General features: G+C 39.7%; 1 protein-coding gene across 1 annotated transcript in view; it reads left to right on the top strand.

Moving 5' to 3' along the window:
• The first annotated feature begins 2,022 nt into the window (after positions 1–2,022).
• Positions 2,023–26,076, top strand: part of zcchc24 (zinc finger, CCHC domain containing 24) — a 34,532-nt gene continuing 10,478 nt past the window's right edge. The window contains exons 1-2 of the mRNA XM_044214224.1: positions 2,023–2,553; positions 6,065–6,265. Of these exons, the coding sequence (XP_044070159.1) occupies positions 2,314–2,553; positions 6,065–6,265 (441 nt within the window). The 5' untranslated portion in view covers positions 2,023–2,313. The remainder of the gene's footprint in view (positions 2,554–6,064; positions 6,266–26,076) is intronic.

Below are 26,076 nucleotides of genomic sequence, written 5' to 3'. Positions count from 1 at the left end.
CATAAACAAATACGTGTTCAATGCTAGACATAATGGAGCCTATCTATTTCTAACTAAAACCACCTATTTTGTGTTTACTGAGACACACACACACGTACTAATTCTTAACGATCTGATTAGAATGTAAAGTGTAGGAATTATATACACTAATCAGTATTGTATTTTATAGCAACATTCAAAGTTACGGATATATGCATGACAAAAACATATAAGATAACAACATATAATATATATTACATATATGGACACATATAAGATAATATAAAAACAACAAGATAAAAGGGTATTACAATAAAAATGGAATAAGATAAGTAGGCATTTTCATCATTATTATTAAAAAGGGAATAATAATGATAATAATACTGATTCTATGATTTTTTTTAAAAAAGAGTGAATCTGGTGCCTCACAGTTTTGGAACCTACTAAAAGAATCTCTGTTTTGTGCTCATTTAGTTGGCCATCCAGTACTTGATACCAGCAATGCACTGGATGAGGTAATTCACTGGGCTAAGGTAGTGAAACAGATATGTATAACTGTGTGTTATCAGCATATGAGTGATATGAAATGTTGTATTGCTGAATAGGAGCATATATATACAAATGAAACAGTAGTGGACTAAGAATTGACCCTTGTGGGACTCCATATGGAATGCTCACTTTATCTGATTCAAAGTTGCCAATAGACACAGAGAAAGATCTACAGTTAAGGTAAGAAATAAGCCAGTTCAGAACTGTGCCTCTATGGCCTAAACAGTGTTCAAGGCGCTGAAAAAGAATTATATGGTCAACTGTATCGAAGGCTGCACTGATGTCAAGAAGTACCAGAATAGAAACTTTATGTTTGTCTGAGCTAAGGTTTTTAAGGTCATTAACAACTCTGACCAGGGCAGTTTCTGTCCTGTGGTTAACTCTAAAACCAGACTGGTAAACATCAGATAAATTGTTATATAACAGATACATATGTAATTGTTGGTAAGCAACCTTTTCAAGAATTTTTCCCAGGAATGGAAGGTTGGAGATTGGTCTGCAGAACTTGCTGCACCACTTCTTGTAGCACTATGTTGAACAGTGGTGAAGCTGAAGTTGATTGCTGGCAACATGGCACTGAGTAGAAGAGTGGTCACACCCACCAGCAAGGGAAGTCACAATATTATTCCTAATATTGGAAATTTTATATTTAAAGAATGAGGAGAGTGGAGTGCAGCAGGTATTGGTCTAAGAGAAATAACCAGTTTATCAATTGTGCTAAACAGAAACTAATACAAATTATTTAAATGTTCAGTAATCATTTAAGAAAAGTAATGCTGTCTAGATGCTTTGTGATGTGATGACAGTCATCACCAGGGAAGTGGTATTTTTACCTACCTCCATGTCACTGATCCTACCTTTGCAAGAAGAAGGATATACACATGTTGATTATGGTAGGAATTACACAACTGTACTGTATGTATGTGTGAAGGACATTTGCCACAAGAGGGGGCCATTTTTAAAGCTTTTTCTGGATCATATTGGCCTGCCTGCCAGCTTCAGGTTGGCTTGGAGGCTGGGGCATGCTCAGTAGAGAGTCCCTGAGAGAGGCCTGGGGCTGGTGTTGAGGTGCTGATTTTATTGATTGATTAACTGATTTGATTGGTCAGTCTTTCCTAATGGTGCATATTTTTTCTAGGTGAGAACATGAAGAAATATTTTTCAGATGGCTGAACGATATTAGTGACATAATTATGAATTTATGTATATAACATGCTATGCGTGAAACACTGTTGACTTAATGATCAGATAGGCCTCTACCACATTAGCACTACTCACTACTCACCTCTATCCCTGAATAAACAAAACACCTATCTAACTATTGTATCCTTTGTATCTGATGTGGCAGAATATTTATTTACCTTGTCGTAAAGCTGACTTGTGGATTGAGGAGTTAGAATAGGCAGATGAACCATTTGTCTTATCCAGTAGGCTGTCAATGAATATTCATAAAAACCAGACGCTGATTGGCCCGCGTCCTCAGTGACGCAGAGCAGTCCTCATTACATATTCAAAGAACCTCTCTCTGCCCCGCTGCAATAAGAAGGCAGATAGCGGACCATGGGGAGCAGGGGAAAACTTTTTATACTGACATGTTAGCGCAATGACTTTTGAGTAACATCTAACTGGGACGAGGCTCCCGGCGTGAGGAGGACAGGGCTCTTTACGGAAAGAAAAAAGGAGCACTTGCCATCTGCCGGGGTTAAAGGAAGACGGCAAAAGAGTTGAGACCAGCGAGAGTTGAATCAGCGGTGGGAAATCCAGTTTAGCCATTTGAATTGAAAGATGAGCTTGTTGTCTGCCATAGACACGAGTGCCTCCGTGTACCAGCCTGCGCAACTTCTCAACTGGGTCTATCTCTCCTTACAAGACCCCCACCAGACCAGCGCTTTTGACGCGTTCAGACCCGAACCCAACTCTTCCCACCCGGATCTCAATTTCAGCAAGACTCCCGCAGCGGCCGACTTGAGCTCTTCCCTGAACTCCAACTATCTCAACAACTTCTTTCAGCTGCAGCGGAATGAGGTGAAAGATGGCATGCCGCATACATATCTGGGGTTTTCAGATTGTGGTTCAGTTTACAGTAAGAAACCGAGTTGGTTGATCTGTTGACTGTTGCACGTCTGTGCAGCAAATGTTTTAGCATGTACAGCATGGGCTATTCTGGTAGGATATACAGAACCGCCATGACATTTCTAATGTGGACAATAACTTCATAGAGTCTCATTAAATTAACATTTTAGGGTAATAGCCTTTTGGATATTGTTGAAAAACAATATATCAGAACATTTAATAGGCCAAGTATTATCATGCTTTATATAACTCAAGAAGTATATAGGCTACTGTAAATATCACTGCAAAAGTGTCAGCCCAAAGAAATACTGCAGGAATATCACGATTCCACCACAGGAAGTAGTCAGTACACTAACAGTAAGTAGTGTCACAATGTGAATATAAACTCACTTATGGGTATCTCAGTTATACTCTAACTGCAGGAATATTATAGGACTGTTTGGAATAAATTTCATTTGGGTAAGTTTATTTAAGCTTAATTAAGCAAGTCAGGATCTTACTAGATAGTTAAATAGCTAAATATCAAAACAAGATTTCTATGTACAGCCAATTAAATTCCCTTTCCTTATAATGTCATTAAATAATTCGAGATAAATAACTTTGTTTTCAGCATACCGATGAGTTATGGTTAAAATTAAATGTGAAACTGTTGAGCAAAAAAGTTTTTTTAGTCAGAGATGTCCCAGATCAGAGAGGTAAAGAGGGACAGATGGAATTAGATTCAACTGCACGCCTCTGTCTGGAGAGAGCAGGCTACTGCAGCCTCCTGCTGAGGTCTGCTGTCTCTGACGTCTTCAAATAGGCCTGGTTGTGCAAACTAAATCAATACTTGTTTACATATCGTCTATTTTTGCAGCTCAGTGTAATTTTAGGGACAAACATGCTGATAATGTATGCAGGGTGCAAACCTGATACTGCAGACCATACTGTGCAAAAAGGACCCTACCACCACGCCCCTCAACCACACTCACACACACAGATACATACAGCGCACACAGAAAAATAATCACACACTGTAGGCAAAATAGTGGTGTAAAGAACATACAGCAAGCTTCCCTGTGTTTTGATTGCACTGCAGTTGAGTTTCTTAGATCTATGTTACTATGACGCTATGTGTTGGAAACTCGAGGAAACACTAGTAGTGGATGGATGGTGTATTCACCATCTAGAGCCAGTGTCCATTATTATGATGGTAACCATAGAGGCCTTTTGAAGTCATTTAACATGAAACAGTCCTCTGAAAATTGGGTGTGTACATTATACATTACATGCAGTTGTGTAATGCCATTCAATCCGCATGAGTATAATGTGCTTCAAACTGAGGGAATGCATACAGTCTGGAAATGGTTTTGGGGTGGGGGGCATTTTGCAACTTACTATAACGGCTAAGCCAAGTAAAATAAACCACTGCAGAGATTTGATGATAAGATGAGTAATGCAAAATGTAGTTGACTTTGCAGTGAAGGATCACACCACAGTCTACTTAAAGTGAAGTGGTGATAAATTCATGAATTTGTTGTTGATTGGAAACAAGTAAAGTATTCTTACCACAATCTCATCTGCTGACAGCTTTATGTAAATGTTTGTAACTTTTTGTCCCTCATTATCTAGTTCTACGGCAAGAAGACACATACTTTAATGTGACTTTTGAACATTTATAATCATTCTTGATTAATCTAACCCTATAATACATTTCCTGTGGAATTTATTTACCTCAAATCACTCACCTTTAAAGTTTCCACCAGACACCACAGCCCTGGTTTGAACATATCAGTGTGTGATTGCCCGCTGCAGTGTGACACCTCATCCCTGGACCTGTGAAAACAGTCACAGATCTGCTACAGTTGTCTACCTCGCTTGGACACACAGTGACTGGTAGTGATACAAGTTTAGTCCTCACTGTGTTGGCCAACACATACATACACATCCATCGCCACACACACACACTCACTCACTCACTCACTCCCTCACTCACTCACTCACTCACTCACTCACTCACACTCACACAAAATAAACAAACAGTCTCATCCCACCATTAGCAGATGTGTGTGAAATCAGTTTCCTTTGGGCTGACAGTGGGAGATTTCAGGCCAAACTGAAGAAATGCGAGGAACATCAATTGAGCAAAGTTTCCTATTTTATATTTGTTAAAATAATTTCACAATCTGCATGAAGACTTAAGTCTAGTGAATACACAAACATGCACAGTTCCTCAAGGAGTGGTAATATATAACACAGTAATACACAGAGCTAAAACACATGGCAGATGGAAAACTTGAGAAACTACAGAGTCGTAATGCTTGATTTATGACGACTACATGTAATAAATGAACATGAGTTTTAAAGCTGGAGCTGGTTAGCAAGACAATCTCACAGGCTGCAGATAAAGATTTGGCTTTCAGCCCTGGCCAGGTCGCCAAGTCTAAGGTTTCTGTGCTGTGCAACATTTAACATCAACAGTAACATCAATTCCCAGACACAAACCTGTACCCCAAACAGAGGCATGACCGTTAGGGATGAGGAAGAGTTTATCTGTGGATTTCATCATGCCTACGCACTCACTGACGTTTTTACTTGAGAGTGGTGTCTCAAACATTTGTTATTAGTGCAGTTAAATTATTGAATGTCAAGGCAGATCACTACTTAGACTTTGTTTAGTAACTTGTCCATGCAGGTCAATTACCTGACCATCTGAAAATACAAACATCTGTGCTAAAATCAGCATAATTTCACCCAGAGGTCAATTCCTGTCTGTCGTTTCTGGATCGTATTTGAGGAAGGCTTGAATGAGAAGGGAAATAAGGCACTGCAGGCAGTGCTTTGCCTGTTATTAATATTCAGATGGCATCGTCTATGAATTCACTGGGCCCTGTGGCATGCAACACTGCGTTCTGTGGCTCCGAGCAGACTACAAACACTGACCATGGCTAGTTTATTGCCAACAGTGCATGGTGACATTACTGATGTTCCACAGGCTGGCAAGGGAACATGCCTCCCATGTTGTTTACAATGAGTCATCCTCTGTAAAGTCCTGTCTTTCTCTTTGGACATTCTCAGTACTTTTCCAGCTCATGAGCACAGCTGGGCCTCTCGCCAGATGTTCTGAATTTAATGAGAGAAATGATCTTGGAGGGGTTTTTTTCTTCTTCTTCTTTTTTGCGCAGCAGAAAATAGGGCACTAAAAGAAATTTGGTGATTCATCTTTTAACACTCCAAACCAGAAATGCAATATTTTATGTGATACTATCTTGTATGTGATAATGTTGTCCAGCAAACTGTATGTCAACAAGTCACACTTTATGAAACTCTGAGAGTTGGGAATTGTATGTGAATTGAGTCTGACGGCACCCTAAGATTGTTGTTTATCTTACATACAATATGATACTTGACAAATTTTAGACAAAGAATCTGAAGAACTATATGTTAAAATTGAACCTTGTCTGATATTATTCTTATTTTGTAGGCCTTAAACAACAACGTGTATAAGAATGTGTCACCCTATGGCTCCCTGAACAACATCGTGGATGGACTCAACTCCCTGACGGACCATTTCTCAGACCTTTCCCTTTCTTCAGAGCCAAGAAAACCCAACAAAAGACCCCCACCCAACTACTTATGCCACCTGTGCTTCAACAAGGGCCATTACATCAAAGACTGCCCTCAGGTGAGACTTGTAAGACGCATACATTACATAGTCTTCAGATGACACAAATATCTTATATTGGTGGGTGTACATACCTTTCAGTTGTTTGATTACTAATCTTGTGTTTTGCATTGCAATAACTGTGTCTTTAGACTTCTTCATTGTCTTTTCATTTGGTTCATACAAACCAATGATGGCACTAAAAGCAGTGCTTGCTCCAGCCAATGCCTGTCTCTCTGTCTTTCTTTCTTTCCCTCCCTCTCTCTCTCTTTGGCTCTGGTCTGACCTACTTGTTAAACAGGCTGGCCTCTGTCTTTTGTAGTCATGTGTGTGAGCGTGTGTATATGTGGGCTTGTGTGCATCTTAACTGCCACATCATTACACTACAAGAAACCATCCGTTATAACCATGATAGATAAACTTTGTTGGGCTAGTTCAAGGTGAAACTGTCTGTCTTTACATTGGATGATCATGTTAGCCATGTTAGCATGTTAGCACGTTTTCAAGAATCAAAAAAACATGAATAAATACTATAACAGCCATCTTTTCTGACATGTAGCAAAAATACTATAGAGATCCACAAAGTCACAGTTGCATTCCTCTGCCTTCTAGTTTCCCTGTCTGTTATGATGCAGAGTTTTTTTTTTTGTGAGGCACCATGGTAAATCCACCTGAGGTCTAGCATGGAGGTTACGAGCACACTAATGTGTGACTAATGGGGTTTCAGCTCCTGTCATCTCCCGAAACTAAACTCATCTTGGTAAGCTCCAGAATTTTAGGTTTTAAACGATCCCTGCCAATTTACTTTAAATGCGGTCTGGGAAGAAATGTCTTTTTAAGAATAAGGTCCTTGGTTGGTAGTCTGACTTGATACTGCAGGTTAATGTGGGTGTGCAATCACTCAACATCTACATATAAATGACATGAAGTGATATTGTGTGGAATTTGCAGGAGTTGTTGAGGCAGGAATGGGCTATGAAATTGCTGTGGTTGATCTGTCATTGTGGTGTTACATAGCGCCTTGTAAAGGCAAACTCCATGGCTGGGACAGCGGCCTGGAAGTGATCTGATTTCATAAGAGGAAAATCGTGGAATTTTTACACAGAGTTGTTTTTTTGTTGGACTCATGGTGCCTAATAATCTCCCTCTTCTCTCTTTGTCTCTATTTTGCCTCTCCCCTTATTTCTTCTCTCCCTTTCCCTGGGTGAGGTGCAATAGCCTAACCCCAGCCCTGAGTTTCTTTTGCATGGAATGGTAATGAGGAGCAGATGTGAGATTAAAATGCTTTGACTCGCTTTATGACATATGATGACTGGTCTCGGGAGGTCTGTAAAAGACCTGTGTACTGATGAAATATCTCCTGGACAGCTCTAAACTGCAATGTGTTGGAATGAGATCATCTATTGACAACTCCAACGGGAATTTTGGGTCGTAGTATGTCATGCAACATGTAACTTTTACCTTCATTTTTCCTGTAAGTAATACTGTAGTTGTTGATGTGAGCATTGATCAAATGATACTGATACTCAACATTGGAGCAGGTGTGCATCAAGTAATACATAATCTAATATGTTTATTGGCTTTTCCATTTGCTATGTACATTTAAAGTGATCATCTTCTCTGTACCATTTTAAAATGAAAAGGTTAAAAATGTTGCTTTATTAAACAAAACCCCTCTGGCAGTAGAAGCTGTGAAATCAATCTTGCCTTAGATGTAAGCATTCAGGGCTAGACCTCAAAATCGCACGTATTCTGGTTTATATTTCAGTTGTTCGTTAAACTGCCAACAGTAACTCAAAAAGCAGCAAAGTCTCTAAATGGCCTCTGCACCTACACTCTCCTGGGCTTTTTTCTCCATGTATTTACCTTCCATTTGTGCTACATCACTTACACTATTGCCTAGTCACCTGTCCTTGCGCGCCTAGCCAAGCATAGTTGAGCCTTACTTAACCAGCTGAAGACCCAAATAACAGATGTGACACACATCTTGCAATAGAAACATGAGTTTTTAATGGCAAGAGTGTTCAACTATCTATTGGCCAAGACTTGTGTCATTTTCCAAACGCTATTTTCCTGTCCAACATTATCATTACTCTGTTTCACAAGGTACAGTGATACAATGTGTGCCCATGGAGTTTCTAGTATCTGCCTGCACTGGAATGCATTTGAGGATGAATGCTTTGCCAATGAAAACAGAGGCACTTGCTTCACAGAGTGCTGATAAGTATGTCATCCTGGTCCAGCAAAGAATGACATTCTGATGACATGTACAGTACAGTCTTCCTCTACTACTTCACCTCAACATGTTTTATTGTGTTGTTCTGTGCTGTGACTTTTATCATTGAGTTTAGGTTTATAGGTTTTGTGTTTAATTAAATTTAAATGATAAGGCTGGTGATATTCTGTATTTGCTTTTTGTCAACAAATCTCATGTAAAGACCAAAAATAACAATGGATTGACACTAACAAGTATTGTCTGTGTATCCAAAGCCCGATATAGCTTATTCCTCTGTGCTGTAGACCTCCATTGTTGCCCAAAAGCTTTAAAAACACATTAATGAACCACACTGTTACACTGTATGACATGTTCCTTCATTCTGATGGATACTGGGCACTGTAGTTTGTTTATTTTTGAGTCAACCCCAAACAGCCTTGCTGCTGTAAATGCTAAATAGAGCACCAAATGTGTGTTAATCCACAGCTGGCAATAATCCCCAACAAATACACTCACACCTGTTCGAGTAGCATTTGCTGAAAATTAAGTGCCCAGTTGTTTTAGGAAATTACTTGTGCTTTTTTTAAAATTAGACTATATATTTGTGACCTGTTTTTAAGATTGACTTCAGTAGGAACCAGTGGACTTGCTGCCAAGTGCCACAGACAGGGTAGGCAAGTCAGAAAATGGACTAATGCATTTTTGGTTTTGGTCTTTTCATAGGATTTGTTGACAAAAAGAAAATACCCGCCTAATTCTTTGAGTAGCAGTGCAGACAACTGTATACCTGCTTTGCCTTTTTTCCTGTTCTTGTTCAGCCTCCATCCATGCACTAGTTCTTTGCACTAAGCTGTTGTCATTTTGCTTAAGATTTGGCTTGAAAATAATTATCATTCATAGAATTAAGTATTTGATGTGGTTTAAATGTGTCAATTGTACAATAACTGTTGTCTGAATCAGGTTATTTTTTCCAATATACATTTGAATTGAGATTTTATTATCAAAAGATTGTATCATATGTTTTAAAATCACCTTACCTCTGTTAAAGTTTACTTTTTTGCAGGTGAAGGAGATAAAGTCAAGGATTTAGACAGCGGTGGATCCATCACCTTAGTCACTGTAGTTGACAGATGGTTTCCCTATTCCTGCCATTACTTGGTTCTGAGAGAATAAGGGTTTGGCAATTAAATAGTTGAGGTTACCAAAGTGTTTATGCATTACTTGAAATTTAAGACCTTTTTTTTTGTTATAACATGTTAATATTGGAAACACACTGAAGAGGCTTGTGGCTGTGCTGAGAGAATTATTTTATTTTTCAGGGAACTCTTGGTAGTTGAGTGAAAGCCACAGGCCTGGCAGCAGCTGCCCAGTGCTCCCTGTCATGGGGACAGAGGTGTTATGTAAACTGGCTTTTATTCGGAAAATGAGGTCGCTCCCCCAGTTATGAGCAGAATGCCCCTCACTGCCACGCTTTGGCCCCCGTCCAAGATGTCTTCCACTTGCACTCATGATTTGGTTCTGTTCAGTGGACTAATCCTCTCAACAGTTGGCCCCACCTCTGATTTGAGTGATCAAAATGATGCATTGAATGACATCTTCTTGCTATGTCTCCCTGTAGAAAGATTAACTCATGGAAAATGTCTTTGCCGGAATGCAGGTTTGTGGGTATGTGGGGGTGGTTGCTGCTGCTGTGTGTGCTGGTGTGTGTGTTTTATGTGTGTCTCTGAGCTACAGTGGACTCGTGAGTTACTATGCCCCATTCCTGGTCGCAATGCATTCCCCTGGTTCAGTCCTTCAGAATTATAGTTTCCTGGGCATGTTTTTTATTCTTCTGAGAAATGTAAGATATTTTGAAACTGGTAGAATACTTCCATGCTTAAAAGCTAAAAATAACTGACATAACATTCATCACTACTTCTGCTTTCACCCGTTTACCTATTTCTGTTGAAGCCCGAAAACATGGTTTCAAATCTTAGAAGTGTTTCTCTATAATATACAATTTTAATTTCTAAATGTGCAACCATCAAAGTTTAAGTTAAACGCTCTTAATATAGAAACTCAGCTAATCTGTTTCATCAGGACAACCCCACAACTGTCAAACTGAGCAAAGAGATGTGTGACATCGCCTTTTTCCAAGTGAGTCCCGCCCACTTCAAAACAGTGAGACACAGACAAAACAAATAAAATGCAGAAATCTCTCATGTAAAATAACCACAGCTGTTCAAACAAACAGTAAATGCTCATGTAGGAGCTAGCTGTTTCCCTTTGATTCTAGGCTTTGTGCTAAGCTAAGCTAACCAGCTGCTGTCTGTCTGTAGCCTCATATTTAACAGACAGGCGTGAGAGTGGAATCAATCTTCTCATCTAACTCTCACCAAGAAAGCTACTAAGCATATGTCCCAAAATGTTGAACTTTTGTTTTAAGGGCCACCGTAGCAATGAAAAAACTTTGTATATGAGGCTGATACGGCTGCATATTTTTCATTGCTTGGATTTCATCGATACAGATGAAAAAGCTGGTGATGACATACAGATTTGTCTTTTTTGTCCAACGGTGAAATTAATTATACATTATGCCTACACTTAAACATCTGTAAAAAAAAAAAAAAAAAAAGCAGATAGAAAGATAGAAAAGAAACATCACAGTTAATGTGTTGATCAGAAACACATGGAGCTCATTGATCCACAGACAGAGCCTTCTTTATCACACCAGGATAATGTGCCTTTTGTTCAAATAGTTATGGTGTCATGATTTCAAACTTAATTTTTTTGAATTCTCCTCTACTTCTCTCTCTGTAGTGCTATCTGACTTAGCACAGTGTTTACAGTGAGTTGACATGGACCAAAATGTGTCCGATATGAGACATATCTTGTTATGTTATTGAATCATTCGAGTTACTACACTTTGCTGAATGAATAAGGATGAACTTCAAAAGGATGTTTCACTTTAATAAGTGCAAGTGCTGCCATTTCCTCTCATCCTAGTCCCAGTCAGTCAATCAAACCTGTGATTTGGTCACACCAGTATCTCCTCTAACGTGTATCTGATCTGCATCTGTGACCATATGCCAATTACTGCAATGGACCTCACACCTCATGCGATGGTAATTTCAGCAGCAGTCTATCCTTTGTGACAAATGGTCACCATAATCTCCCATAACTGTGTCAACACAGAGACCTGAGGCGAGCTGTGAAGTGAGGGCCTCTTCACACCAGAGGCAAATCACACTTTGAGTAATGTGTGACTTGCCAAAATGTGTGCTTTTCCTTTGGTTGGTGGTGATAATCTTAATGACTTGTCATTACTGTGGCCCACTTTGTCCACCATAACAAACATCAGTGGCTGTTGTTTTGACAAAACATATTTGGTTTTAAATCTTCCAGTGTTTGCCTTTGACAGAGCAGTGATCCTTTTCCAAATTGGTTGGCAGTTGTGCCGGGATAATTGTGCAACCACATTGTTTTAATGTACATCAACAAACCACATTGTTTGTTGATGTACTATGGGATTGGGGTAGAGTAGGGGGGATAATGTGTCAGATACACATTGTATGTTTATTATTTACCATTGTAACATCTATGCACAGCACTGTCTGTGTGCTTCACTCTTGGAAAACAAGTACTTTAGCCCTGTTTGGGCACACCCAATTTCCTGCTGTGTGTAACTCTAATATTAAAGTCTTAATTAAATCAGGTTGAAGGCTGTAGATGAGTTCTGCCTTTTTCAGCATGTACTTTCCATATCTTTTCTCTGTCAGATTGATTCTGAGGAAGATTTTAGGGGTTGTAGTATAGAACAGCAATTTTCTTGAGTCAAGATCTGAAGATGGGTGTTCTTTAGGGTACAAACAGATTTAACTGAAACTAAAAACTAAAATGTTCTGCTTGTAATTGAAGATAAACAAACTTATTGAAAATAAAATGCTTGAAGGATACCAGCAGCACCATTATCTATTTTTCCTTAAGTTAGTTAACCAGTTAACAAGTATGTTGGGTATGGTATTTCTTTTATTCATATAAAAGTCCCAGGTGAATATTTGCAAGAGGAGGGTAGGCTCCCACATTCACATCTGGAAGGTAGAATGCTCCCATGGTGGTATTCTGTTGCCGTTTCAGCTGTAACAGTTAATCAGAAACAGTTTAAGTGCCTTGCTTGTGGGTAACTCTGTAGCAGTTAAACGAGGAAAAAGCTGTCTGATTCACTTCACCCAGGTCATTTTTTCCCAGCTGGTATTGGAATTTAAAGCAACACTTCTTTCTCACCCTTTGCAGAGAGTTCATAACCTGTAGTTCCTGCAAAATCCACATTTTCCATTCAACAAAAAAAAATCTTGCATAATCTAAAGACCAGTTTGATATTCCTGTGTGCAGCTTCTATCCCATATTCAAAACAGCTCTGCCTCAAGCCTCTGGCAAAACATTAGCCAACTCTTGTATTGGAAACATGCTGTTAAACTGTCTAAAATAGCTTGCCAGCCCTCTTTGATAGTTCAGTGCTGATTATTCAATAGTTCAACAGATTATGCTGGCTTAACGTAGCTGGAGATGTTAGTTGTCCCCTGTAGGCTAATGTTCCTGGGAGGAGAAGGAACATAGATCCTACATCTGTCCTTCAGCTTTTCAGTCTGTATTTAACCAACCTCCTGCCTTCACTGAAAGATATCTTTAGGGAAATCGTGTATTTACATTTTCCTCTGCCTCCACCAGCTATTTTTTGTCTTCTTGTCTTTGTTTCATTCTCTCTCTCTTTATGCATCCAGCAGTTTGTTAACCCTGTCGATAAACAATCTTTCAACACCACAGTCACACTTCAACATGTGATGTCATGCAGGTAGTTTGGATGTGTCATTGTCATGGCATGGAGTGCTGTTGAGTTTGTCTGTGTCAGACACAGGGAAGATATGGTTTGAACGCCTGAGAAGGGCATAAGAGCTGAGAGACAGCGAGACAGCGAAAGGGGAGTGAAGGCATTTCCCCTGAAAGGAAATCAAAGTTAAAAGAATGAGAAAAGTGCGGTTTCCTGCCAGCTGCTTTGTGTTCTGTACAGAAATCCCATTCTTCCTCTCAGATTTTGCTGAGACAACAATCGCACCACTTCCTGTTTTAGTAACTGTGACACCTCTCACCCCATCTCTGGGAGGCAGCGCAGTGTTACATTTACCATAGTCAGTTAAACTTACCGCTGCTCTCGGATTAAATGTTGAAATACAGTGAAATGACAATGGAAACTCCAAACTGCATCATCAGGATAGAGCTGTATGAAGACACAAAATACCATCTACTGACTTAGTGTCAGCTTATCCCAAGTCAAAAGATACAATTTAGATTCTTTTAGGTGAAGCTAAGCTGACACTAAGTCTATCAGTTGTCTCATCTCAAATGGATTTTGCTCCTCCTATCATCTGATTAGTCCTTCCTTTCACACTCAGACTAAGGGTGTATTGTCTAAGTTTTGCTAGATGATTCTATTAACTTCATTTGGAAAGTGTCTTATATAATAATATGAATCTTTTTCCTGTCATGCCGCTGAGCCAGCACTGTAAAATGAAGGCTGGAGTTAATAAAAGGAAATAAACAATAATGTTTTTGGGGCAGTTGCTCGTCACATTGCTTTATGTAAGCTTGCAGCATGAGAGAAACCAGGTCACCACTCATTTTAGAATCTAGTCTCCTTATGTGCTATCTCTTTTATTTTATTTGTCTTATAGCACAAACACCTTTCTACTGAAAACTATTCCACATCTACAGCCAAAACATCTACAGTATATCAAAATATTAGACAGTTGATCAGGGTCATACTAAAGTATCATAGCAACAACACCAGCACTTACTTGTACAGTAACAACACTTTGGCTTGTGTTCTTAACACAACTACAGTGTTATGGGGGTCAGCAGCCATACACTGAGGCCTCAGGAACTAGAACAGGATGGTTCGCCTTTCACTGAGGGAGGAGGGAGGGATCAGAGGGTCAAAGGTCAGATTTTCACTGTACCATGATGTCCTGTTAGCACACCAGGGCCAGAGAGCTTTGTTAGCTCATACTAAATGCAAATGTTCTCTCATGTAACCTCTTCTCGTATAAGCCGTATATTTAAATCACATATCATCGCAATAGTATTTTCAACCGCCTATCAACTATACACAGTATGTCCATCACAGTGTGCAATATACAGTTTCTCACCATTTCTTTTTTTGTATGTTTGAATATGTTGACTTAGAAAATGTTCCCGTTCAAACTAAATCTTTGAATGGTTTTTTGATTGATGCAGCTAGAGCTGCAACGATTAGTCGATTAATCAATTAGCTGATCGACAGAAAATTAATTAGCAACTGCTTTGATAATCGATTAATTGTTTCAGTAATTTTTCAAGCAGAAATTGCAAACTTTTGATGGTTCTAGCTTCTCAGATGTGAGAATTTATCAAATTTCCTGGTCTTACAACATAGTAAATTGTATATCTTTGGATTTTGAACTGTTGAACTGTAGACAAAATAAGACATCTGAAGATGTCATCTTGGGCTTTTGGAAATTGTGACGGGCACTTTTCACTGTTTTTTTATGTTTTATAGACCAAACGCTTATTAGATTAATTGAGAAAATATTTGGCAGATTAATAGATAATAATGGTTATTTCAAGCCCTAGATGCAGCAGTAATCTGGTCCCTTTGGATCTTGTTTTTTTCTCATGGGCTTGTAGAAAACTGACAAGGACTGAGAGCCAAACTTTTTTTACAGCTGACAAACGCAGCTAATTGGAATTTAATCTGATTAAACTACTTAACAGACTTCACAGACACTTTAAATGAGGTGTTTACATTATTTTCTACACCCGAACCATTACTGTAACCTTGTCTCTCTCCACTTTAACTCATTAGTGAGCTGAGAAAGGTAGAGGTCGAAAAGGATTTCAGAATGGCCTGGAGTTCCACACACAAAACCACCAGACTCATACATCCACATCAGACTGCCAACTAAATTTCGTCCTTATCTCCACTGGTTGATCGGTATGTAGTCGAACTAATTGCTTCTTGTAGCAGCACCGATTCTTGTCACATGTGAACAGAGATTCTTCCATGATATGAGACAGACTGACAGAGAAGACGGACAACCAGACGGACAGGCAGAGACACTGTGAAACTGCAAGTGCTGGCACACAGGACTGGATTTGGTGTCAAGAGATCAGGGGCTGACACTGCTGGCTTTGTGTTGCGCTTAAATGGGCACCTTAGGGAGAGACTGCGGTTCTGAATGGGCACCATTGGGGAAAGCCCAAGTGGTGGGAATGGAGGCTGGTAATTAAGGCAGTCATTGTATGTCTGTAGGATCTGTTAGACAGAGAGGTCAGGAAGGCAGGCCTGTATTGTTACCCCAGCAGGGCCCTCACTGCATCACAGTGGTGCGTCAGACTCAAGTATGTTTGTAGAGCCTTGGATCTTACAGAGAAAAAAAAGAATTACAACAAACTACAAAGGTGGTTCTACACAGTCTGCTTGTCTATATGTCAACATATAGACTATAGGGGCCTCTTCTGTGATTTTGATTTTGCAACTGTTTTTTTTTCTCTCTCTTTATGTTTAAGTATCTTGAAGTCCTTCTCTGGCAGGCTACCCAGGAGCTCCAGCCCTGTGTTAACCATGGATTAAAACACAGTTATGGTCAATATGTGACGTCACAGGGGTGTGTGTACTTAGTAGAAGTGAGCCCAAATCAACATTATGTTATTGTAGTGGGGATGTGCTCTGAGTTTTATTTTATTTTTTTGCACAAGTTAAAAATAATCAAAGGAGATAAAAATAACAGTAATAAAAATAATAATAATAATAATAATAACACAAAGGGCTTATTCATTACCTCTGTTAACTAATATAAAATACTATTCACAGTGTCAAAGATATATGTAGATGTATGTAATTTAAAGAAGCAAAAATTATAACACAGAGATTCAACCCTTTTTAAACATGTTCTGTAAGACTTTTTTTAAGCAAATGAAAAAATAAACGTAGTATCCCTAGATCTTATTGAAAATTGACCTCTACATGTAAGATTGTCGGGGAAGATGAAGATTAGATGACTGTGAATTTGTGAATTAATTTGAAAATAAGACAGGATAATGAACAGGATTGTGTATCTTGTATATAAAAGTGCAATAATATCATAAAAGTGAGGCCACTGTATTGAGATTTTTTTATGCTTTTGGACTGTAGCTATTCCAGACTATGTTTGTCCAGAAAATAACATACTTTCTTAATTATACTATTAGATTTACTTAGTTGTTTTTTACTGTCACAGTGTGTTCTCTCTAACTCATGTCTAATTGTAGGTTTTGATGTTTCACAAAACTCATGCAGTGCCTCTGTACCTTTCAAGTGAAAATAGATTTTGGTGGCTGTCCCTTTACTTACTGTAAATGACCTGCATTTAATTTAGAAACTTTTTACTTCCCTCCTTTCTTTCTGTATGCACTGCCCTGTAGTATATCGGGAAGTTTCTGGCAGGGATGAGGGGTGGGGGGAGGTGCACCATGGGAATGTTTTTACAGGGTGACCCCTGATCTTCCTTCCAGTCGCAACAAAGGCTCTGAAGGCCCTGCGCCTGTCTCTGCTCTAACACTCACTCAGTCAGGTTACCAAAGAGAGAGACAGAGACTGAGAGTGAAGAGAGACTGCCCTGTAAACAGATAAGCCTTATCAGGGATGCTGGAGACATGCTGTATCAGACAGCTTTTCTCTTTAATAGTGTCAAAGATGACAGGCAACCATCCTCACTGTGAAAAACAGATGTGGCCACTACCTGTCAACATATTTTATTTTTGAGGAGTTATACAAAGAAAGAGCCTTTATATCAAGAGCATTGAGAAACCATATAGGGCCATAGGTCCAATATAGCATTGACACCAAGAGACACTGAGATTAGCAACACACGTGTACAGTATATCCGGCAGAGTGACTTACAGAAATATATAAACACACACACACTCACAAACACACCCAAATACACACAACTACAGGCATTACATGCAAACATACACAGCAGTAGTATGATCTTCCTGTGGCAGATGATGAGATGTTTTGTGCACCTCTGTATGCCTCAGTCTGCCACCCAACCTGCTCTTGTCATTCACTGGCCTGGTAACCCAACGCTGCTGTGCAGCTGCACAGCTCGTTGGGCTTAGTGGGACCGTGGCTAAGTCCAAGGCTAGGAGAGGGCAGGGGGGAAATTCACACCCACGGCCCCACTTAGCATTAGCCCTTAACGGACGGTCAATATGGTAAGTGTAGGAGTACGGTAAACTTATCCTATGTCTGTGAAAAGAGACAGCTTCCATCTCAAGTTGTTGCGTTGATGGAACGGAGCTTCTGGGTTCAACCAGGACAGACTCCAAGGCCTAGTTGGACCGTGCTTGTGTTTTCTATGAAAGAAGCATGAGGAGAGAGAAAGGATACTGTCAAAAACATCAGCTTTAAAACAAGAGAGTGTTATTGGTATGAAGCAAAACACCCACATGCTTGACTCTCAGGAGTATCCATCAGTCATCCAAGAACATGACACTGAGATCCGTGGCCGATTAGGGAAGCTGGGTTGTGGAAATCTAGGAATCTGGGAATAGGGTTTTGGCAAAGAGCATGCTGGCATGGTGATATGCCTCTGCAGCTGTCTTGGACACGAATGACGTGGGTCTGTTACTGAGAAGAAAAACTTTGACGTACACACACTTGCACACACCACACAAATGCACGTGTGCATGTATGACTGTAATGCCTGCATGCATTGTATGACATGCTTGTTCAAAAGAACTGGGGCACTGGTCTGTTGGGGCACAAGTGAAATTTCATATTAATCAATATATTTTGGGAGAAATTTCTTTGAAAATAAATATCCTCTCATTATTTGGTTGGGCAAAATCAAACATAAGCTTATTAATCGTCATAACATTGAAATCAGCTGCTTACAACAACTCATAATACAAGACCTCCACCTCAAGTTTATCAAAACAACCAGAAATTGCAGGTCATCAAATTTAATTTGTAAGCAATAACATCATTAAAAATTACTTAGCTGAGATTTGTTTTAATCTAAATCAACAGATCAGCATATTGTAATGTCAACTTTGCCATTTGTCCCCCCAGAATACAGTAATTGAATTCTGCATTGTTTCCTACAACTAGAAAATGTTTTATGATCCCTCTACTAAGCAAAGCCACCGACTGAAAATCTATTGTCAAAAGTCAAAAACACATGGATGTTATTGGGTAGTAAAAAGTAAAAAGCTAATCATATTCAACTGATAAAAAATGCTCCTCTGGGGTATTTCTATGGTCTTTGGGGGAAGTTCACAATCTTGTGTTTTACTTCTGCCATGTGTGTTTGTTTTATTACTGCAGTAAGTAAGTGCAGTAATATGCCTGTATTTCTTTGCTCTCTGTTTTATTTGAAAGGGACAAATACAAATAGAACTGAAACCATAACAATTTTATGATCCAGCATACTGTTCCTGTAAATACGCTTCAGCAATTTCTCGGTGGGCATTGATGACATTTAAAAGCACAATATACCTTTTTTGATACTTTCTGGCACAGCCTCTCAACTTATCTACATGACTGACTGTGGGATGTTTTATCTTTGCTACAGCTGTCTTGATTTACCTTTTCCCTGTGCGATATCTCAGCATGTCAGAGAACAGACTAAACATAAGTGAAATGCCCGGTACTGTTACAGGGACTAGAATCTGAGAAAATGTTAAACCTAGACACTCGTTCTGTTTTAAGATCATTACAGAAAGCATTTTTTGTGTGTGTACTGTGGCACAGTCTCAGTCTCTTCCAGTAAAAACACACATACAGTACCTCTGCCCAGCAGAGGCCATTTCCTAGAATGAACTATTTTGGCATCTCCATGGAGTTGGAAATGGTCTTGTGGTTATTCTTTAAAACAGTTGGAATGGTTGTCCTCTTGAAATCCTCCCCTCTGTATCACTGTGAGATAACAAACCCATTTATAAGGACTTGTGATCTCAGCGGTTAAACCCAGAAACCCACGAGGGAAAAACTTGAACCCTGACCATCACTTCTCACCTAAAAATATTTATCATCATTTCATTTTAAATGCATTGCTGTCCACCTTAAATAGACGGCACCAGTGATATTTGTTGCACTGTTTCAGGTCCATGTGGGTTTGTGATCCTTTTAGGAAATGTTGCCTGTTAGATTAGATTGAAGCTTTTAAATAGCTGTGGATTTGAATATATACTAAGTTGTTATGTTCCTTTTCCACATAACAGATTTTATACTTTTTTTCTATCTCAGTCCACTACTAATTTCTGCTGCTTCCCTCACACATAACACCTGGGAGGTGATAAATGCAGCAAAAGACTTTACGACAGCACGAATGCCTCATGGACATATTTAGACCTGGAAACAACTGGGATGTACTATTGTGAGTAAACTGCTTTTTATAGTGTAATGAAATGTCAAGCACATATGAAAAGCTAAAATAAAGAGCTTCTAGAATACGAAACCTTTTTAAGAATAGCACCCTGACCCACATGGATGCAGTGCAGGCTCAGACGAGTGAGGGACTGACTAGTGATGGGAAACTTAGAGGATAAGTCATTGAGCTCACATACCGGTTGCTGACTAATATTAGAAAAAATAATGAATCTTTTTCGGTGAGTCTATTTTATCAATACATAAGGACATTATAGATTGACAGTTTACACGTCAAAGTGTTTTTGAAGTGTTAGATTTAGATGTGCATCTAAATATTTTGCACCCAGTCAGTGTTACAAATAGCTTCTTGAAAGTAGCACTGTTATGCTAGCTCTCTTCTTGTCACCACACTTAGAATGAATGAGGTGACTGAGTAAGCCATGACTGAGTATGGCAGATTATATGATAGACACATTAAACGTTACAGTAGAAAATAAGCAGCAGTGTTAGGATGAGATTATTATGTACTAATAATGTGTGTTGGTCAGTTAATCAATCAACAGAAATATAATATGCAGCCATCCTTTTTTCCAGCAATTTGCTGCTTTGTCTTATGTGATACTAATCTGAATGTCTTTTGTACTATTAGATGAACAAAACAATACATTTGATGCCATCACAGTGGGCTTTAAGAAAGTCTGATGGAATTTCTGACTTTTTTTAGGCCGAACAATTCATTGATTAATCAAGAAAATAATCGGCAGATTAATAAAATAAAACAATAAAAATAATTGTTAGTTGCAGCCCTAAATCAGCTTTGTCAGCTTTGAGCTGTGTCTCAAAAAAGCAGAGACTAAAATGATGAGTGTGCAGTGGTTTCCTGCACAGTCTACTGTGTTCACTGTAAATAACATTAAGGTTGATCAATGAGGTCAAAAACCATTGCAGCGCATTCAAGACAGTATGATTTAAATGGTTATTTTTTCTTGTTGTATGACTTGGATGGGTTTTATCATCTGCACCATGAACTTGGTGTTATACTGTGTGTGTCTGTGTGGGAAAAAGTTTGTATTAAAGTTATGTCTGCAGGATAAATGCATGCATACATTTGTGTGCTTGGTCGTTTGCACAAACCCAAGTGTGTGTGATTGAGGTTCTGTGCAGTACATGATTGTGTAATGCTGAGGTTTATATTTAGAGACAACTGTACAAGATAAGAATGCTTATCTCAGCAGTTGTAGATGTGGAGCTGCTGAAGCAACGGAAGGAATACAAGGCAGTTACCAGCCACAGTGATCTCCACCATCATGGTTAACATACACACTAAGTCACTGTTGTTTGAAATATTTAACAAAGTATGTACACATTCACTTTTTGTTGAGTAAACTGAGAATATTTAAAGCCTGATTATCGATTCAGGAAAATAAATAATTAAAAATTTGCATGAGAAAAGTGAAAACCACATCCATGGCGAAAACATTCATGTTTATACAGACTGGCTTTCTTTTCTGCTGTAACAGGTTGGAGACTGCAAACTGCAAAACCCTGCTGTCCTCTGTGGTGTGTGTTTACAAGTATCATAGAGTTTGCTTAAGTGTGAGGTTCGGTGTTTAAAAGCTCCAATGAACCACATCTTGGAGGTTTCAGCTGAAAAAGACCAAACCACATGATTAATAGATATATGGTTACTGAAGTACTATTCAGGAAATATTTCCTTGTCGTGTCTCAGAGAAGGATCAGGCATGATTGATGCTTTGATCTTGTTTTGATGTTTCACAGAGGAGAGCCAGTTCTCAGGTTGAAACCACATCCAGGTTTCTGCCTCTCCCCCTTGTAGCATTCATCAGACCGCTAAGGCTAGCACGCTAACTGAAACCACATTAAAGCAATTAGAAGTCTTATCAGAAATGCTACAGTCAATGAGCAAACCAAACAAAAACTCCAAAAGACTCAAAGCTAACATTGTGGACTAAACCCCAGCCGCTGTATCTGTAAATCTATCTCTTTCTGAACTGCAGCCAAACCAAATGCAGATCCTGAGATGAGGACACAAGAGCAGACACAGATATGCTCATGGACACACTCGTGCACGCTCACATGCATGCGGAAATGCAATACACAGAGTTTTGGGGCCCGTTTGGTGTTCTTGTGCTGCTCTCTGACTGATGTCCTAGGGGATGCGGAGAGGCAGAGCGTTGCCTGAGCTCCTCCGCTGCTCCTTTGTTTACACTGATGGTTTCCAGATGCTAGCTAGTGATCGGAGCGCTACGGAACGCTGGGGAGCAGCCCAGCAGTTTGGGGCTTGCGCCAGCAAGCCTGCATTAAGGCAGCTCTATCTGGGATACTTGAAAAACATGGCTTTGCTTTGTAATAACTCTGCAATTGTTTACAAAGGCTGAGAGAGTTTGAGAAATGTGATTATGAATTATTACTTTGCATGTGGTGTGATCTTAGATATAAAAGTGTCACAAACATTGTCCTCATTAATTGGAGCGACACATACAATGCACTATGACGTCAAAGGTCATTAAGCATAATTATCAGTCACAAAATGTAGGCTTGGATTAATTACATCTGACTGTAATTAACATATTTGTTTTACTCAGTAATTTGACTATGTTAAACAGGCTCCAGCCTGTGGCATTCGCAGACCCGTTTAGGGGAGATTGTTTTTATAAACTGAGGTGCATTGTGCTCGAGTGAGGGCAAATTTATCACTTAAACAGCACACCTGTTCCTCCCATCACTTTCAGCCTCAGCCACTTTTCTTTACAGGCATTAGAAAGAGACAGCTGCAGCAGCAAAGGAGCTGTCCAGAGAGAGAGAGAGGTGAGAAAGATGGCAGCGCAAAAAGAGAGACGCACAGAAAACAGTGGCTGTATTTAGAGCTTGTAGTGCATGGTGGGATTGATAAATAGTCCCCATAATGCACCTGGCTGAGGTTCTGGCATGGGGTTGGGGCTGTTTAGTCCAGCAGCGGAAACAGCCAATAAAAAAAGCTTGTTCTGTTTGCAGTGAGACACAGCTGAGGTGGTGACAGTGTCATTCTTGTGAGAGACTTGAAGCAGTGGCCATCTGCACCCCCTCACTTGGCCCTCAGTTCTGACTAACAGGCTGACATCCTCAGATCTTTATTCTGTAGTTGCTGTGATGTCAGATAATCAGGTAGTGATGGTAAAGGATACGATGATTTAACTAAGAAACCGTTTAGACAAAATAGACAACTCCTCCTGAATGACCAGGATCAAAGAGTGCAATTTTGTTTTCTTTCTTTCTTTTTCTAGGTGCCATGTGGATAGGAATACCACAAAGGATAATGTAATGTGTGAAAGTATGTGACATTTTTGCATATTTTTTATGTTTCACATCTGAATTGCCTTGATGTGGTCAACCCAAACCAAACTGTGCTCTAGGAATTGTTGTGCAAGTATTATTTGCCCCAAATGACCTGACAAACGCTTCTGCTCCTTCTGGTGCGGTCTGACAAACAACCTCAGGCAATTCCTTTTACAGTGTATTTCTCTTCACTGAATGGGAGGCGTATGCTGTGACTCATTGACCTGTCTGGGTCTCAGTGATCATGTAACTCTACGGTGCGGTGATGGGAACATCAAATCATGCCAAAGAATGTCACATTATCATAAAAAACATCAAGCCTGTTTACTCTGTTGTAAGGAAGAGCCTCGGCTTAGACATGAGGTTACTTTGTTTAATTTTTATGTCCGAAAATTCATGCAAGTTAACTAATAAAGAATATGTTTGTTTCCTTTATGTTACACTTAAAACTGTTTTTCTTTACTTTTCTTTACTGTACAATCCCAACAAACCATCATTTCTCTTTTCAAATGTTTAGGTTTATTTGGAGAAATTTCAAAGACTCATATATAGCTCAGCTGCATTTGCCAACAAAGACCCTGCTCTCCAAATCCAGAGTAGAAAAGTGGTTGCATACAATTACTACCAACCATTTTCCAAAGCCTCAACGTTGTTTTACCCACCAAATCCCTTGTTTTCTCTAAGAAGCGGACAAACCGCTGAATGGCATGTAACCTTTGCATAAAAACCCAAGCTTTACTGTCAGCACTGTCTCCTCGTATTTGTTGTCTGTGGACTGACTGTGGGCAATATGTGGAGCCCAAAACAACTGTAGGTAGATGTCTCCTCTAATATGTCGAGAAAGTATGAAATCCCATATCCACGACCTTGAAAGTAGCGGTCTTTTAGAATGATTCCTCTTAGGTTTGGCTTGGAAGGGACGTCTAATATTAAACCAAGGCTAACCCATCCTGTAGCTGGAGACAGAGGATTAAGGGTTCAGGTTTTTAGGCGAGTGTCTGAGAGTATACAGTCTGATGTCTGTCCACTGGTCATTACTCTTAGCCTGGAATGTAAGATCAACACAAATGCAAGATCACCTTTAGGCCTCAGACTGTGGTCTGGACCACATTTTTCCAGTGGTCAGTAATAGACATCTTTTTATGATTTACACTGGAGCAGAATTTCAAGACGGTTTTGTGGCAAAAAGATATTCAAACTGCAGTTTCAAACTTAGATGCCTGGGCTGCATACCTTTTAATCAATTTCATGGTATTAACTGAATTGCCCTGAAATTTAAAGACATCACAGTGGGTGTCGTCTAGACCGGGATCACTCACGTAAACACACCTATTCAAATTCAGTAATTTACCTGCAATAGTGCAAATGCTTCAAATTCCTAATATCGTTTGTACAACATATGCGTCTTTAAAATCGACTCCCCAGAGAATCGTCTCTGCATTCCTCCACATGCTATTGGGTCCAATCCACTGTAGTTGTGGCCAGAGCTACAGCGGTTAGTTAACGCTGTTTTAACTCCCACCGCTCTCTCTCTGTCTCTGAAATGTATGGCCTAATTGAAAGCAGAGCAGCTATTTTACGACGGTTCTCAGTGTTTCTCGTGTTTTTCCCCTATGGAGGCCATCTGCTTTGGATTTAGATTTCCTCCTCCTTCTCTTTCTTTCTCTCAGTTTCTCCTTCCCTTTCTCCACCCTCCTGAGAGGGGCTGATTGGAGGGTCTCTCCACAGTTGGATCGGGCGACTGTGGGGCTTGTGGAATTCGTCCACTTTTCTTTTTCTCCTTGTGTGTGTGTGTGTGTGTGTTTGTATGGATGTCTTGATTCTAGAGCAGCAGGTTTTTAGACCCCCTTTGTAACAGAATCCTTGAGGAGCAGGAGGATGTTTCACATTCAACTCTGACTTTAATTCCTCCTCAGTCTTAATGAGCTTTCTCCTGTTCTCCTATCTTGTGTCTCATTTTTGTTTTACCGTTTCTTGCACAGCTCTGTTTATTCTATTTAATTCAGTTTGTGAGCTCATTAATCCTGCAATATGAGCCAAAGAATGATCTGTGTCCTTGTAGCAGGGCTAAACTCTTGAGTGGGAGTAGTGAAGGAAACCGTGCGCCGAGACTTTCCAGTTGTGTCTCAAGAGTGTATGAAAACCTGTGGATGTGGAATTTGTTGAGAGTGTGTGTGTTTGTGTGTCTGTGTGTGTGCATTTGTGTCTGGGTGTTAAAGGGGACACAAGGAAAGAGAGGCATTGTGTGTGGCCATGTTTTGCGTAGAGATTGCATCAGTGAATGTGTGTATCATGTGTGTGTATATGCTTCATTTAACAGTTCACTGACCCATAGTGTGTGCGCATGTGTGTGTGCAATATGATGAGTCCCTGCTGTGATCTGGACCAAATGAGGATGTGGTCAACTAGTTGTGGTTATGGAGCTACACAATCTTCTCTATAGACACTGTCCTCTACACACACACACACACTGACCCTTATCTCAACACGCGGGGCTCTAGCCTCGGGGACACAAACAAACATTGACTCAATGCGCTGTCAAAGTGATATGACAAACACTGCTCGCCATCTCCTGGCACAGACACCATGAAACGATTTGCTGTTTCAAAGCTTTGCTTCCACTTTACGGCCACCTAAAATGCTCTAAAGTGGCTCAGATGTGTCCATTTAGCTCGTACCCTGGCATGAGCTTGACTGGCTTTATTTGTAGAGAGCAAAGGAAAACAAAACACATCCTCCCGTGTAGGCTCATCTCAAGAGTGTTGTGTGGTGTGATGACGCAGTTCCATTAAATTAGTCATTGTACTGTGTGTATTGTGAATGGTTTGTAAATGTTGCTTTAAAGGCAGCAAA

The sequence above is a fragment of the Siniperca chuatsi genome, linkage group LG11, assembly GCF_020085105.1.
Source record: "Siniperca chuatsi isolate FFG_IHB_CAS linkage group LG11, ASM2008510v1, whole genome shotgun sequence".
Taxonomy (NCBI): Eukaryota; Metazoa; Chordata; class Actinopteri; order Centrarchiformes; family Sinipercidae; genus Siniperca; species Siniperca chuatsi.
The sequence above is the reverse complement of the archived record's forward strand: the minus strand, read 5'-3'. Positions and strand labels throughout refer to the sequence as shown.